The sequence below is a fragment of the Hypomesus transpacificus genome, chromosome 9, assembly GCF_021917145.1.
Source record: "Hypomesus transpacificus isolate Combined female chromosome 9, fHypTra1, whole genome shotgun sequence".
In the NCBI taxonomy this organism is placed as follows: Eukaryota; Metazoa; Chordata; class Actinopteri; order Osmeriformes; family Osmeridae; genus Hypomesus; species Hypomesus transpacificus.
In genome coordinates, this window is record NC_061068.1 from 7,227,362 (window position 1) to 7,244,069 (window position 16,708).

General features: G+C 39.0%; 1 protein-coding gene across 4 annotated transcripts; it reads right to left on the reverse strand.

The window, feature by feature from the left end:
- Positions 1–5: 5 nt before the first annotated feature.
- On the reverse strand, positions 6–15,665 carry mitfa (melanocyte inducing transcription factor a). 4 transcript variants are annotated; one of them, XM_047025367.1, is made up of 10 exons: positions 15,612–15,665; positions 11,725–11,982; positions 3,565–3,792; positions 3,377–3,472; positions 3,135–3,252; positions 2,756–2,848; positions 2,082–2,138; positions 1,926–2,001; positions 1,611–1,758; positions 6–1,472 (listed from the first exon to the last, which is right to left on the reverse strand). In XM_047025367.1, the coding sequence occupies exons 2-10, from the start codon at positions 11,941–11,943 to the stop codon at positions 1,077–1,079; spliced, it is 1,431 nt and encodes a 476-aa protein (XP_046881323.1). In that variant the 5' UTR covers positions 11,944–11,982; positions 15,612–15,665; the 3' UTR covers positions 6–1,076. The 4 variants fall into 4 exon arrangements, with proteins under 4 accessions (XP_046881323.1, XP_046881326.1, XP_046881325.1 ...); XM_047025370.1 differs by lacking the exons at positions 11,725–11,982; positions 15,612–15,665 and adding an exon at positions 11,197–11,254; XM_047025369.1 differs by lacking the exons at positions 11,725–11,982; positions 15,612–15,665 and adding an exon at positions 7,614–7,673.
- Between the last annotated feature and the right edge of the window lie 1,043 nt (positions 15,666–16,708).

The following is a 16,708-nucleotide window of genomic DNA, read 5'->3' on the forward strand; positions in this document are numbered from 1 at the left end:
CAACATTTAGAATAAACTTTAATTTACAGTTTACATTTCAATGACTGAAATCAGAGGCACGTTTTGAATTCAGATATCCTATGATCATTTAATCTCAAATAAATTAATCATCATTCCTATTATATCCTGAAGTACATGTGCCTTTTCCTGCATTTTACTCTATATGGGATCAGTTTATCAAATGGGACTGCAGATCATCCCCTATTCATATTACGTAGATCCAGAAATGAACGTGTCTATCCCCAGTGCCTGTAGACACAAGCAGGGCATAATAGGCATAATATTCTTGTCTGGAACACAGATTGTAGGGGAGAAAAACTGCTGGTGTCCATTTCTGGTTGATTACGTAAGTGAATAAAGTTGCAAACCAAAACATATTACATTGTACAACAGTAATTATAACAATGTACTGACATATGACCAATACATGGGTTTACGCTGAACCTTCTCATTTCATCCGCATGACTATGACTGCTTGACCATAACAGTCCTAAATAGAGATTTAATAAGTAAGTATGGAGTGTGAAATGTCAAATAATTTAATAATGTACTGTAGATAAAATCAACACTTGATGTTGAAGATTGATGGCAAAAATGTTATGGAGTGTTCACAACAATAATCTAAACATGAAGATGAACATGCCTGTATATTGGCCCTAGAGCAGGTCGACAGGTTCCTAGCTCGGGTAGAGCGTCCTGTTGCCATAGTCAGATGACTGTAAGAATATGAAAGACACACTCAGATGGGAAAATATGGAATCAAACTCACTGCTAACGTACAGAGCTTATCTTCAATTATATCACATTATAGCATTACAATGTACAACAACAGAAAAGGGCAAAACTGGGAACATGATTCTGCCTTAACAAAATACAAAGCTGTTAAAAAACATGTCCCGTTCTTTTTAATGCTTTTAAAATTAATTGGGTTTGTTGCAAGCAAACAGAGGAATGTCTGTCTTCATCCTTTTAGTGTTACAGACAGCCTCTGGTGCTGATTGGGAGCAGGCCAGAAGCCCCAGTAATGGTAATGCTATGGTACAAAATATGAGCATGGTCTGAGGATGTGGTCAGTGCTAACAACCATGCTCATTCTCGTCCATGCTGGAACTGCTGCTGCGCCGGCTGTTACTGTTGGAGCCATCTGGGGACACTGAGGACAGAAGGGGGTCACTGGGGCTAAGGGGAGACTGGCAGTTGTCCCTCATAAGGTCCTTCATTTTGGTGGCCTTGCAGTAGGGGCCCAGGTCTCCGACGTCAGTAGGGCTCTCGTTGAAGCTGATAGTGCCATTGTTGAGGTCCAGTGTCGTGGGAGGAGACATGTCAGGCCCTGAGGGCTGCTGGTAGAGGTCTGAGGGACAGTCACCAAGGACGGGCTCCTGTTTGATGGCTCGTGCCATCAGCTCTGAGGAGCAGAGGGAGGAGGATGCCACCACAACAAGACCATGAGCCCTCGCCTGCATCTCCAACTCCTGTGGGAATTCATTATAGAGACACAACCACTTACTAAAGGAGACAATGCAATGTGAAGTGAATTGGGTGATTTGAATGTGTGCTTCATTTTCCCTCAAGAGTTATGCATGCTACTGGTTCTCAGTGTTGTGACCTACCTGTATGCGTAGCATCAAATGTCTGTTAGAATGCTCCAGTCTCCTCTGTCTGCATTCTAGCTCCTTTGTCCGTTGCTGCTCCCTCTGTAACTTCCTGATATAGTCCACAGAGGCCTTCAGAATGGTCCCCTTATTCCAGCGCATGTCCCTAGGGAGCAGAGGGGACAAAGTCTCCAGTCAGAATCACTAAGCAACTGAGCAGCTGATCGTTAAAGCAGAAAGGCTTCATACCTCCTGGCATTGGCACAACTTTCACATTTTAAGTTCTTCTACAAAGAATAGTAGGAGAAAACAATGAATAAAAAGCAAACTTACGGGTCATTAGACTTTGGAATCAGAGTACCCAGTTCTTTTATGCGATCATTGATATTGAACCTCCGCCTTCGTTCAACTGAAGTAAAGAGTAAATGTGATTAACATTTAAAATAAAACAAGTTCAAGTCACACCCTTTCCTTGTCACAGAAACTCACTTAGATTGTGGTTGTCCTTCTTTTGTCTCTCTTTAGCGAGTGCACGTACCTCAGATTCTGAAATGCAAAAGAAACTTGAATAACAACATGTTTAACTACATGCTCTTATGGTTCTTCCTTTTGAGACTTATTTAGTTTTCACAAAATATGTTTCATGTTTTGGCTACCTGCAATGTTTGGGGCTATCTCGTTGTTATGATCAGTGACCTATGCACTTTTGTAAAGCTCTCTTTTGGAAGTCGTTTTGGATAAAAGTGTCTGCTAAATGCGTAAATGTAACAAGAAAACATGTCCCTACCTGAGCAAATTAAAGATATTTTAGGTGTTGACATTTTTTACGTATATTTTGAATTTGTACATGTTTTATGGATATTTTACTTATACATTATATGTATTGTATATTATTATTTAATATATATTTAAATTCCTTTATTTCAATTTTTTACAAAATATGTTCTTTACCGACCTGAATGTACTATAGGATACATATAAAAATGTCCCCTTGTTATAGATCCATATTGTGTGCAATTTTCACCTAATATTCATCATTCATCATTCATCATACTCATCACTATTAATCCACACAGCCAAGATAACGCTGATATATATATATGCGTTATCTAAATAAAAAATAAATAAAAAATCATGCCACAGATAACATATTGATAACATACCTACTGGAAAGCCATCTGGCCTTTGATAGTTTTCAAACTGGCCACAGGATCCAGGCTTGTCCAGTATGTGCATCATGCCCGGAGCTGAAGTAACTAATTGGCAAATCATTCATTTATAAGTATGTTATGCATTGCATTATTGTACACAATTGGCTAATGGGAGCTAACCAGATGTACTATACTCTATGTTTACTAATAAGTCTACAGGGCTTCTGTACAATGGCTTACAAGGAATAGAAATACCCTCATTAACCACTTTATAGCCCTCTTTAATCTTTTAAGGAGGTTGCAAATGATGAAGAAAAGTTCCGTCCGTGAGTTATCACACGTTATTGTGCTGGTAGTGCTGTGCAATGCTTGTCTACAGAACATTAATTACCTGAGAATTCCCTTTTGATATTGGGTAGGCTGGAGGGACAGGAATTGCTGATGGCAAGACCAGGAGGGGGAAGCGTTGGGTTTCCATACATGTCCAAAAGGCTGCCAGAAACAGGTAACTGAAAAAATGCAGACACATGCTTGATTAATCAAAGCTCTGTTCTATATAAAAATACACTGAAATCAACAGTAAAATAAATAGCTTTTGGTTTGCAATTTGTGGTGTTTAATACATGTATATACCGTATTTGAAATCTGGAGTCCAGGGTCCATAAGTCCAAGAATATCCTCATTGTAAGTTGATTCCAAGCTAATGATGTCGTCAATTACATCATCCATCTGTTTAAAATAAGAAAATGTATTTATCATAAGGATCACAGGTCTTGAAACAGTTTTGGTCAACTGTTTTTTAAATTGATGAGCTGCTCTACCTCTTTCTCACAGTTGGAACTGAGGGTCAGCAAGGCCATGGGGCTGTTGGGGGCACTGCTGCCTGGGCCTGGGGGCATCCCGTGGTCCGGGGGCTGGCTGGGGCACTGGAAGCTGCTGGCCTGGCTGCCAGCTTTACCCCCCAGGCTGGGGGATAGGTATTGCCTCACCTGTTGCCTCTGAGTTTGCTGGATGTGGTATTTAGTTGGGTTCTCCAGGTGTGTCTGCACCTACATACAAAAAAAAACAAGAAAATGCAAGAAAGTGCATTTGTCAATTATATCCATTGTAATATTGTTGTCTCTTCAAACATAGGAATACAACATAAAATAGAGATATCAAATTTGAGGCACTGATAATGATTCTGTATAGACTGTTTATAAATAATATAAAAAGATTGTAAAGTTATAAAGTAATTGGATCTAAACAACACCAATTGAGATTCAAACCAAAACCAAAACATTTAGGACAAAATATAAAAATAACCTTCCTTACCTGATAATGGCTATATTCAAGCATCTCCAACATTTTGTTAAATGTAAGATATTAATAATTCAATAATTAGTTTCCTGTAGCAGATGTTCACTGTCTGGTCAGTCAACAATGTATTTGCCGGGATAGAATGTGCAAGTGAGAAAGGAGCCTCAGCCAGTTCAACTTATGAAAGACTGAACCTTCATTAGCTATGCAAATACAGAAAAAGGAGGAGAACAGAAAGATTCATCCTCCCTGTTATGTTGTTCCTGTCGAACGATGAATTTATGTCTTTATAGAGTTCATTTGACGTCACCATCTCCATCTCACAAAGAACTCTTTTTACTCAAGGGTTACTAGTCTCCAAACTGAAATTTGCTCACGGCTAATTAACGTTTCATCTTTAGTTTCGCTCATCTAGTATGAAACATTATTTGTTCTGAATACAAGAATACAATTGACACCACTGTTCACTTACAAACAGACTTGAATTGCAGGACGGTTCCAAAAATGTACATGGGGTTTAGAACTAACTGACCATCCCCCTACAATGTATAACTTGTTTTCAATTGTGACCTGTGAATAATGTAACTAGTTGGGTAAATTCTTGCTCAGTCGCGCATTTAGACTGGGTTTTATGTTCTGCCCGTTATGGATTTACTCCAAGAGTGAGTCATGAAACTGGTTCAAATGGCTACGTATGTGAAGCAAACAACATACGTCTCTGCAAAACTAAAACATTGGTCTACAGTTGTTATAATTAATCACAACCGATCCAGCTTCAGAAAAATCGTCATAGCTCTTTCTACCAGAAAGTAATATGACATACTGTACATTCTGGTTTATGCTTATTTATCTGTGTTTAGCTCCATTAATGTCCAATGGGATGTAAAATACCAAATCACTCAATTTGAATGCTTTGCACCTTTTTTCAATATTGAATTTGAACGCGAACTTTACTTTAATTCCTATTGATGCAAATATGGCTATATGGGCTTTTACTCTAGTGCAGTGATTTACGGTAGACTTATAAGAGAAGGCATATACTGACAACACGTGTACTGCTAAGAGCTGGAACCTCCCTCTCTCTCCCTTTCTCCCTCTCTCCCTGTTCCTCTCTCCCTGTCTCTTTCTCTCTCTCTCTCTCTCTCTCTCTCTCTCTCTCTCTCTCTCTCTCTCTCTCTCTCTCTCTCTCTCTCTCTCTCTCTCTCTCTCTCTCTCTCTCTCTCTCTCTCTCTCTCGTTCCTGAACCATGGCTAGAAAACACTAACAGCTGTGTGGACGAGTGAGAGGACAGGTAGACTTCAAGGTGTGACACATTCACATTCTTTCTCTCTCTCTGTCTCTCTCTCTGTCGCTCTCTCTCTTTCTCTCTCTGTCTCTCTGTCTCTGTCTCTCTCTCTCCTCTCTCTCTCTCTCTCTCTCTCTCTCTCTCTCTCTCTCTCTCTCTCTCTCTCTCTCTCTCTCTCTCTCTCTCAATATCTCTCTCTCTCCTCTCTCTCTCTCTCTCTCTCTCTCTCTCTCTCTCTCTCTCTCTCTCTCTCTCTCTCTCTCTCTCTCTCTCTCAATATCTCCCTCTCTCCCTTCCCTCCTTCTTTGTCTTTCCCACTCACACTGTCTGCACATGTCTCATGCTGTTATCACTATCACTTTTCTATTTACCATTTCTAAACAATCACAATGTACATGATCCTAAAAAGTGCTGCGCCCCTAGTACAGTTTTTATCTACATCCATCCTCAAGCACTCTAAGTATTTTTTGGAGACGTGATAAAAGTTCAAACAAAGTGTGCTGACTCTTTTTATAATGTTTGAGAGAGAAAAAAACTTATTTTTCTCTCATCCTAAAAACAACCCTGACCATATCGATAACTTCATAGAGTCTATAACAACAGATGCAATAGATATGATCAAATTGGTACAAAGTGAACTTTCATCCTAAATACAACCTTTACAAAACTGACACAAATTCACAGACCTCTTAGCAACAGAAACAACAAACAAAAACAATACAAAGCCAATTTGTTTCCAGAAGCATGAGTGTTGCAATGTCTAAAAGAGTTGCAGTCTTAACACTTAGATATGCTCAAACGCAATAACTGGTTTGTTTTTTGTTTAAAAGGACACACGATAACATACCATTACATGTTGTTGGATCATAGCTGTCACAGAAGATGTTTTTCAATACATTTTGATTGTTATCACAATGTGCAATGTTCCAGACAATGGCAAACAAAACTCAGTTATTTGACTCTAAAACTCCAATATTTAATATTACAGTAATAACTAAAACAAACACTGAAGTTACATGGTACTGGACTTAATCCGTATTTTCACAAGTTCTGTGGTTAAGTAAAGAGGAGAAACTGTCACTACAGTAGATACGGTTTTGAAAGCATCTTTAAATTGATTTGAATTGAGTAGTAGTGCATCAGTTTAAATGTATTGTTTGTCTCATTAATGTAAAGGTCTCACACTCCCTCTCTAAACACAGACATTAGCAGATACAGTAGAATCCTTTTGTTGTGCTTTGTTGAAACCGTGACAAGGAGCATGTTTCCAGATAGAGGTGAAATGCAATCAGGGGAAGTGCCCAACGGCCTTACAGAACCTTCAGATAACCAACGAGAAAGAGCCCTTTGTCCTCACATAGTAGAGCAGGCCTTTGTGTTCTCTACTCTGTGGCCTTTCCTTCAGCCAAACCTTTGGGTGAAGATGCAGTCGTGAAGAAGGGCAGTATTCGTCCTTTCCCTACAGCAACTCCAGGGAGGACTGCTTCATAGTTTCTTTGTAACTCACAGAGGTTTATCACCTACTCACAGAGAGCACATGGCTCTTCAGTACGTTGTAGACTGAAGCCTAGGGATACACTGGTTCTATGGGGGTGAGAGACAGACGTAGTTCCTTGATCCTCATGGCTATTTAGGAGCTAGACAAGTAGTCATTCAGCTTAACCAAGTATGATGCTATTTCGTTTGTTCTTCCATTCCTTTACTACCCCGTTTCACGTATCCCTCACACTACCAAAATCAGAGTTGCTCATTTGTAGCTAATCCTATAACATTATGACATTTAATTAAAGTTTCAATAATATTATACTTTTTGACCATTAGAATGCATTATTGCAAGTAACAGTTAGTGAAACCAAGATTGAGAACTATTTTCATCAAGACCAATTAAGACTAACGTAGGCTGACTCACTTAAGAATTGTGGTCTAGAGATCTTAAATGAGACATTCAGTTTTGCATCAATCAACTACTCTCATTGAGAATTTGTGTGACAATTGGACCCTTCACCCCATGAAGGATGACTTAACCCCAAACCATGCAGGTTCCATGGAATCTGCAAAGCATTGTAGACATATAAGCTGTGTGTCATGTGATGGACAACCACACTGGCTGAGGTTTTCCCCCCCTTAAGGTCCAATCAGAACAATGAATGTACGATAAGCATTATTTGATGACAACATTGGTTGCACACTTTTTACACAACAAATGCTAAAAATGGCACTTTGTAAAAAGTTTATCTTTGTAAGTAAGAAAATGGCAATTATTTGCTGGGCTTCATCACCACATACCTCCTCCCTAGGTTAATGGACTCTGATCCCTCAGCCCCAGTCCCTGGTTACAATCCTCTGTCATTGCAGGGAGAGGAGCTTCTATGAAGACACAAAACACGTGCTTAAGAGGAGGGTTTGTACTTGGGTTGTACTGCAGACAAAGAGTATTCTTCAGTCTTAACCATATGTGCTGTCTGCTTAGGCCTCTGGCAAGACACTTTGACAAGAATGCAACATCCTATACCCAGAATGGAAAACTTTGCCCAGTTTATGGGGGATAAAGAAAATGCACTTGCCTAAAAAATGAACAATGCAGCTTATGTGTGCAGCTGCGTACATTCACAGAGCTTGGTTATCTTGGTTATGTTGCCCTCAGTCTGGTACTGAGTGACAGTGGAAGTCATTTACTCAAGTGAGATCTGGGGTGGTTTGTACACATTTTGCTGTGGGGTCAAGGGATCCAGAATATATCAGTGCCATTAATTCGGATATGCATAGCACTAAAGACTAAAAATACTTGCTGCAAATGAATACAACTGTCAGATATGTGTCCATGTGCTTATATGCCAAAAATACAGTATGTTTTCATTGTTAATTGTTAATCAGTACAGCAGCTAATCGTACAAATACTATTTAACTTTGACAGTACATGTCCTTACCCTTAACTTTAAGGAGGGAAAACAGGAATTCTCTGAAGTTAACAATATGGTGGTCTATTTACTGTTAAGTACAATCAAACAAAGACCTTTTTCTCTTTGCTGGGTTTGAGTAAGTATCCTTAGAGCACGACTTTCCAAAATGAAGAGCACAAAGATACAACATTATGCAGTCCAATGTGGAGCCTGGAGCAGAGTGTTTCAAAAGGTCACCCAGACCACCAACTATCGAGTGGAAAAAAGCCAGTAAGTCTGCACGTGGAGCTAAATCTGATGGTATTTAAAAGTCAACTGTTTGACAAGGGCTGTTCAATACATCCTTGGTTTAGTTCTTCATGCCTGCTTTTAAAATGATAAAATCACAGCATTATAAATTAGTTATTTTCATAAACATGTCATAATTAAACTTCTTTATAAACACTGTGTTTACAATAGCTGATGAGAAGAATTTGCCCAAAAACTCTTAAAGTCTGTAAAATCTACTCTAGGCTGCACTTTAAATCCAGCTTTCTAGTTCTGCCCTATCAGGTAAAGATTAAAAATGTCACAATCAATTTTGCGAAACTCAAAGGGCACAAAAAACCTTACAGTATGACAAAACACCTTACAGTATATATGCCCAGCTGTGCAATAATCATTATACGCCTTACAGTATATATGCCCAGCTGCAATAATCATTATAACGGTCTCTTATCCGCAGTCTGTCCCATTAAAGCACTCAAAGCAGGCCACTATGGGTCATATATCTGTGTAAGTTTAAAATATCTAGTGGACAGAAAAAACAGAAGTCAATCTTCACAACAAACAACTCATTTGTTTTCAAGCATTCAACATGTTTGAGCTTGTCCAGTATTGATACGTACAGTTTTTGTATGAGAGAGGCTTCTCTCCTTCTGAGGTCAAGAGGTCATGTTGTAAAGCTCGTTCCAGTCCACAAACATATAAATGCCTCACTTGTTCAGACAAACAGGAGTCAGTGAGGAGAAACTATGCAGGAAAAGTCTTTGTTGAGTTACGATATTGTCAGGTGTAGTCTTTCAAGTATACCAACTTGCTGACCAAATGCTGTCCCTAAGGATACGTTCTGTTGAAGCTGTATTTATAGTCTATTTATTCTATCTTATAAATGTATTTATAAGATATTTATTGTCTATTTATTGTATATAAGGACGTTTGTAACCCATGTGCTGCATTCAACTAACCACACCGCTCTGAATGGTTAAATTATCCAAGCTAGTTCTAATTAACAAAGTCAACTCTTTTTAATTGCCGTGCATCTCTCCGGCCACCGACTGACATCATCTTATCCAGTATGTCCTATTTACATGAGTGCTTAAGTTAGCGTACAATATGTAAATGTATGCTTTTAGGACACCAACACAACTTGAAATAGACAAATTACTACAGTTGGTGATTCAATATGAAAGATAATGGTATCTCAGGTTGAAAGGCCTTTCTTGGAAAATGTGTCCAAGCAGGTCGTCATGTCATCATGGAACTGAATGTACTACTCCACAATGCCAAACTGAACTATAGCTACTTTATAATGACTTTGAAGTCACTCAAGATATGATCCTGCAATAATTATTTAAATAGTAGAGCTACCAGGTCCCCCCACCCTCCTTTAACAAGCTCAAGAATAAAAGTATTGGGCCTAATTATGTGCATTCTTCACTGACTTAGCGTTGAGTGTGTGGTAAAAACTGCCTGCCTTTGTCTTGATCCCTGGTCTGGTTCTTTACTAGTTTCTTGCAGGGTCAGAGGGAACCTGGCTAATTAAGGGTCCCCCCCAGTCTTTAGACAAACCCATCTGAGCTTAATGTTTTCACTTTCATGCCCCAGCAGCTCTGCCTGGTACCTCCAAGCTCATTTTGCCTGAACAGCTTTGGAGGGACTCTGCTAATCTAGTCACAGACAGGTCAAGTTCAAACTGCCACAAAGTGTTTGCCCAAGATGTTAGGATTTCACTGGGTAACTTGAAACTATCAAGAAACTCCTATGTAAGTAGCCCCAAACAAACATATTTCTAATGAGAGAATTCCTAAGAACACTTCATTCTGGAAAATGAAGCTTTCTCTGGGATGTCCAAGGTCCAAAGAAATAAGTTGCTAATATAATCACACGAACGTGTTATGCTTAGAGACTCAAAGAAAAACCCCTGAAGTATTTGTTAGAAACTACAATGTATTCTGTGCTTTCTAACTGTAGATGGGGCATTGGATGCAACAGCATAAGAAAAGCAAGTGTCCATTTGTATAATCCTTTAAGTAGGCTGTGTTGAGATTGTTTTCCTGGCACAATTTGTTGAAAGGGAAAGTTACACTCAGAAGGTGAACTTGGTTTTTAACTGTTTCGTTCCACTTGTGAAAATAACCTCCACAATGCAATTTAGTTTTATGTTATTAACATTCAAATAGCTTTACATGCAGGAAACCATATTGAGAAATGTGCATAAATATATGGAATGCATTCCTGAAGTGGCAAAGGGTTCAATAAAGGGGAATGATTCATCCTGAGAACCATTCAAAACCTAATAATGCAGGCACATACACATAAACTAACACTGATAATGCATATAGCAGAGATGGGAATTCTAGGATTCACTTAGTCAGCTAGACGTAATAAGCATGGATGATAAGTGAATGTAATGTTTTTTGCTTGCAATTGCTGGATTTCAAATAGTGGGCCCATCCCAATCTTTTACGCTAGAATTCATGTCACTACGCTGTCAGGCCACATCGTAACATACATTACAAACACAGAACAAAACTTTGTAGACAAAACAAGTAAATACTACAGAACTGCCTTTCCATGGAATTAATATGTGATAAAAACAATGCTTTGTTTTCAGTTAGTATTGTTGTATAGCATATTATATCAACAGTTTGATTAATTGAATCTGTTATAATATAAGCATGTAAAAGCTAATAAATATCCATTCTTACCTCTTGCTGTGATATTTGTTACATCCCTTACTGGTTATGAGTTTTGTTACAATTTCCATTTGTTCATGGGGTCCACATAGACATACCAGAATCAAAGCCATGAAAATGCGTCAATGTAGTGTAGCAAATAGGATTAAACATGTTAAATGCCAAATGTCTGGTAACAGAGGAATTCTGTCAGGAGATAATCCCTACTATGGATTTAACACAGTCCACTCTGAAAGACTTGTAATTGTCTTTCAGAAAGTGACACACACATTGTGACACATCACAATTTTTCTCTGCTAAAGTCCATAATCACATTTAATTTTTATGAAATGAATTTTAAAACAACCATCTATTTTAAACATGATTAAATTAGGGATCTAAAACATTTCAAACTAAATATTTCTGTCTAATTCCATGGTGGACTTTTGCAACGAAACCACCCTCAAATAGAAAACCAGAAGTTTTGTCAGTCCCAGTCAAGCTGTCGCCTGGAGGATTGCAAAGTGTATCCAAGCTATCTTATATCTGAAGGTAGCTTACCTTAAGGACTTCCATGGGCACAGAGGTCACCACAGGTAGGTTAGGGGGACCTGTGACATTGATGGCAGGGGTGTGGGGGCTGCTGGGATGCAGAATGTGAAATGTGTCCCTGGTCCTCCTCTTTCTCTCTTCCCTTTGGTCTTGCTTCTTCTGCTCCACAAACTGGTCTGGCGTCAGGTGTTGTCGGAGCAGGACGCGTGACGTCAGCACTGGCTGCATGGGCTCTGGAGAGGTTCAGGACCACACTGGTCCAGATCACTAAGGCCCACCATGTCAAGTGAAGTGGAGGGAAGAAGGAGCCCTCGTCAGATCTAATACAAACACTCACGCAAACAGTCGGTCTACATTACACTGAGCCTTCACTGATGACAAGCTGGGTGAGGCAACTATTAACAAAGAATTAGGACAACAGAAAAGGATAAGGTGGCAGGAAAGTTATTGAAAATGCATGGTTGTTAGCATGGCTCAGTGCAGTTTGTTTGCTGAATGAGGGAGTTAAGAAACTTCCAAAAGACAGGTGGCAGGCAAAAGCACAAATATAAAGAAAAACGAAAAGATATATTAAATGACTCGAACATTACAGGTTGTCACTGGGAAGGGACAACCAACTGCTTACTTCCTTCTGGCATTCCATTGATAGCATTCTATCCCACCATTAACCCACATTAAGATAATACGCTCCCAACAATAGTGCCAGATCAGCGATGTGGATAAGCAGGGGCCACACAGATCCTATGAGGGCCTGGAACTACAGTGAGCACTCAAGCTTTTTGGCACCACCCCGACTTGCACTGCCTAGATAAGACATGAATTTATTTAGAATGTTACCCATGTGCAAGAATACAAGTGAGCAATAAGGCATTCCTTTCCCTCCATTCCACTCCCATCCACCTTCCTCTGACCCTATCAAATCTGCAATGTGTTTTTTAAGACACACATTCTCAGTCCCAAATCTAAATGAACCTGGCAGTGCATAAGCTGTCAGGACGAGGCATTCCTAGGGTAAGTGATCCTTTTGATAAAACCACCACAAAGCCTCTCTAGCCGCACAGCTGTGTGATAATCGCACTAATTAGCTAGTCAAGTTGAATCCAGCCACGGTGCGCAACTATCATTTAGCCTCACTGTGCCCATATTAAAGAAAAAGACATTCAGGATCTAAAACCTCCCCAAAACTCCCATATACCATAGAGACATTATGTTTGTGTCTGGAGGCAGCAGAGACAGAGCGCAGCCCAGTCTTGGCTAAAGTTTGTGGAGCCTTTAGGAGGCACATAGACAACAAGCTTATGTGTGACACAAACCGTTGTGTAGTGTCCGGGTCTGTGGGACTCATTTTCAATGTTTACCAAACAAAAATCGAATAATTTTTTCTACCTGAGAATCACCGACCTTGTGTTGTTTTTATGAAAAACATGTAAAAAGAACACATTTTAATTTCACCCCCCTACACATTTACGTCACTTGTGTTCCTGGCGGTAAAAAGGGTGTGTGTGAGTGAAAAAATGTTAAAAATGTTAACAAAAAGGTTTGATGTGTGTCTTCCCTTTCCATTTTTGCATAATTGTCTGCTACCATACCTGCACCTCTCTGCATCACCAACCATCTCTGGAGAAAAGGATCCCTCACTGAATTGCTTCTCACAGAGTTTCTAGGGGAGTTTTTCCTTGTCTTGTTTGAGGGTTAGGCTGGTGATAGGTGCTAATCTGTCTTACTCCTTGCCTGTCTAAATGTCTCTGTTTTTACCCTTTGTTGTATGTTAAACTACAATAGGGTTTGTGGAAATATGCATAATATCCTGACAATACACTATATTGATACATTGTAAAAGTATGCTTTTTACCATTGTCCCTTTCTCTTCCCAGCCAGGTGCAATCTGGAGGTTAGTTTACAGAATGTGCTATGGCCGCATTGCTATAAAAACCTACTCAAGCTCATCACAGTTCCATCAGACCCATGAAAATTGGGTGACTAACAAAAACATGAACACCACACAAGGGTTAAAGATAAACCACTGTGAGCTCTCTAGTGCAATGACCTGACCTACATAAGCCCTAACCAAGGCAAATCAGGTAAGGACAAATACCCACATTTGCCGTGACCAAGATCTATGCAGAACATTGGCTATCTAGCACCATTGTCCATTACAATAGTTTTGGTTGGTAACATTTAATACACAAAATGGACTTGCACAACATTTATGTGACACTTTAGGCCACTCATGGTCGCGGGAACTAGGGGTGCTGAGGGTCCTGCAGCACCCCCTGACAGCACGAGAATTTAAAATGATATGACTTGGCGCCTCGCAACATTAAGCCCCCCCAGCACCCCCCTGATAAAATATGTTCCCGCGGCTATGAGGCCACTCATTTCAAAATTCTTCATCCAGAGATACATAAATTATAAAAAAGAAATGTGAACATTTTGAACCATTCAGAGCCACATGCAATGGAATGCAATGTTTTCTTACAATGCAATCATTAGCATGACATTTAAAAATGATGCAAAGAAGAAGAATGCATATGATTGAACACACATATGCACAGTGATCACACACACACCCTGAGGTGTCCACCAATTACATTTTTCTTCTGCATTTTAGCATCCTCCGAGGGCCGGCAGGAGCTGTGATCAGCCCTATCTACCGAGAGCCATGTCCAAGTGTTCACACTTGGTCGGGAACATGGGCAAGAAAGCAATCTGTTCTTTTTATTGGGGAAACCCTTATAGACACAGAGAAGACTCAAACTCCCCATAGAAAGGCCCAGGAGATGTAAGCACAGAACTGTGCCCCAGGAACAAATGAGGTGAGGTGACAGTGCATGTCTCTGTGCCACGACGACCTTGCTGTGTGAGTTGACAGTGCATAGTACTGGGCCAAAGTGTCACACTATACAGTTACAGTGGAAAGTAAACATTCATGATAACGTGTTCCTTTGCTGAACAAACAGATACTCCTTCCACACACAGGCAAATGTATCTCACAAACAAGAAGAGGAAAATTCCAGTAATTAAAGTAATTAAGTGATAGAAGTAATAACTTGTAAAGTAACTTGTATCTGGTAGCAACTCAGGCAGAGAGAAAAGGGTTGAAGAGGGGACTGAATTACTCAGACAAGCCACATGCTATAGATGAAGCATTGCTAAAGTTTGTCTTCAGGAAATATATTTAGGTCTTTCATCCAGTAATTGCATTGATTGATTTCCTGAAAATTAGATGAACTTTAGGAGAAAACTGTCAATATTCAAAAAATAGGAGGATTTTTAGAAGTTTTACTTTTTATTTAATCATTTGTTTAACTTCTGAAAAGTCTATGACATTAAACTTCTCACACAATGTAACGCAATGATGTATTTATTAAGCACAAAAACTAATATTAAGGTTAATGACTGATGGTCTGTATTGGGAGTGCTCTTCTAAAGGATCTTCTATCATGCTCCTATGGCAACAGAAAACTATAAAGCTCGAAAAGGGGTTATTGACCCCAGTTTCCCAGGCATGGTGTAAACTGCTGTGGTTTCCACTGTGGTGAAACAACTGCCTGCAGTCACCTCTACATGCAGGCCATTGTGCACAATGACCTTGCATGCACATGGCCCAAACACACAGAATATTTGGCAATTATTGCAGTGAAAAGGTTGGAGTGACAATGGTCAAACATCAAATATCAACAAGTGACCACAGTTGAAACAACATCCACAATTCATAAAAATGTTGGTCTTTTTCTGATAGGATTATGTACATAAAATAAACACATATTGTGTATTACATACAGAACATCAAACAGTCATTGTTATTGCTGTTATTGTTATAAAAATATGATAAAATTATGCATTCTACTCAGATTCTATTTTGAAAAAGCACTAATGGCTTTAAGTTGTCTTACCTTTTTGTTTTTATGACTTGCACAAGTGACACTAAAACAAGTGTATGGTTTCATGGTTTAAAGTGTTTTGATCCTTTTCAAGCCGGACTTCCTGTTGTGACACAATAATGTGTCATTGACCAATCATCATTTTGCAGGCTGGTGTTTTGTTGATAGTATTTAAAGATTTAGTAATATAAAGTCTCAACTATTTACGGTGTAATTTGTCACTTCTTTGCATTTATTTGTTTTTGATAGTTGTTTCAACAATTGTGCATACATACAGTTAAAGTGTACAGCATCTACACACATAAACATGCTGCTTCACTCTATATGTCTCAAAGACAAACAGACACACATGCTACACACGCACACATGCTTTCAAACCATTTCATTGATCACCATCAACTGAATACATTTTTATTTTAAAATTGATATTTTTTTTATATAAAACCTCATTGTTTCAGCTAAAGAATGTGATCTTGGTTTCCTACGCTGAGTCAAAATGTTCCAAGTCTGACCTACCACAGCCAGTGGTAACAGAGAAGAAAAGGAAGCATGGGATGTGAATCAACAGTTTCCAATGACGAGCTCTAAAAGCGGTGTTCCCTCTTCCAGTTTCTGTTTCTTCATCTTCCTCTTGTTGCGTGAGGAGATATCTGAGGGCTGGATTTGAGTAACTTGACAACTGATTTCTCAACCCTTTCAGATCAGTGATTTGCCACCATTAGCATTTTACTTTAAATCATATAAGATCGACCTGTTAAATTGCAGTTTATTCATGTAATTTACATCTTAAATAGTCATTTTGGTCCATTTCATTAGTAATAATCTTCAACATTTGAAGTTCTTCTTCTTTCAAGGCTAACAATATCTGACTGCAGGAAAAACTAAGCCAAACTCACAATAATATGCACAACATGCATCAGACAATCATGGGAGACATATTAAGTAATATTCTAGGAATGTCAAAATTACTTTTTTCCCTTTTTGAAGTTTCAGCAGTTAATAAAAGAAATGATTAACCTCTTGACAGGCAATTCAAATTTGAAGAATATCAAATTCCATATCATTTCATCTATTACTGTCAATCCAAAACCCTGGCAGCATACACTGAA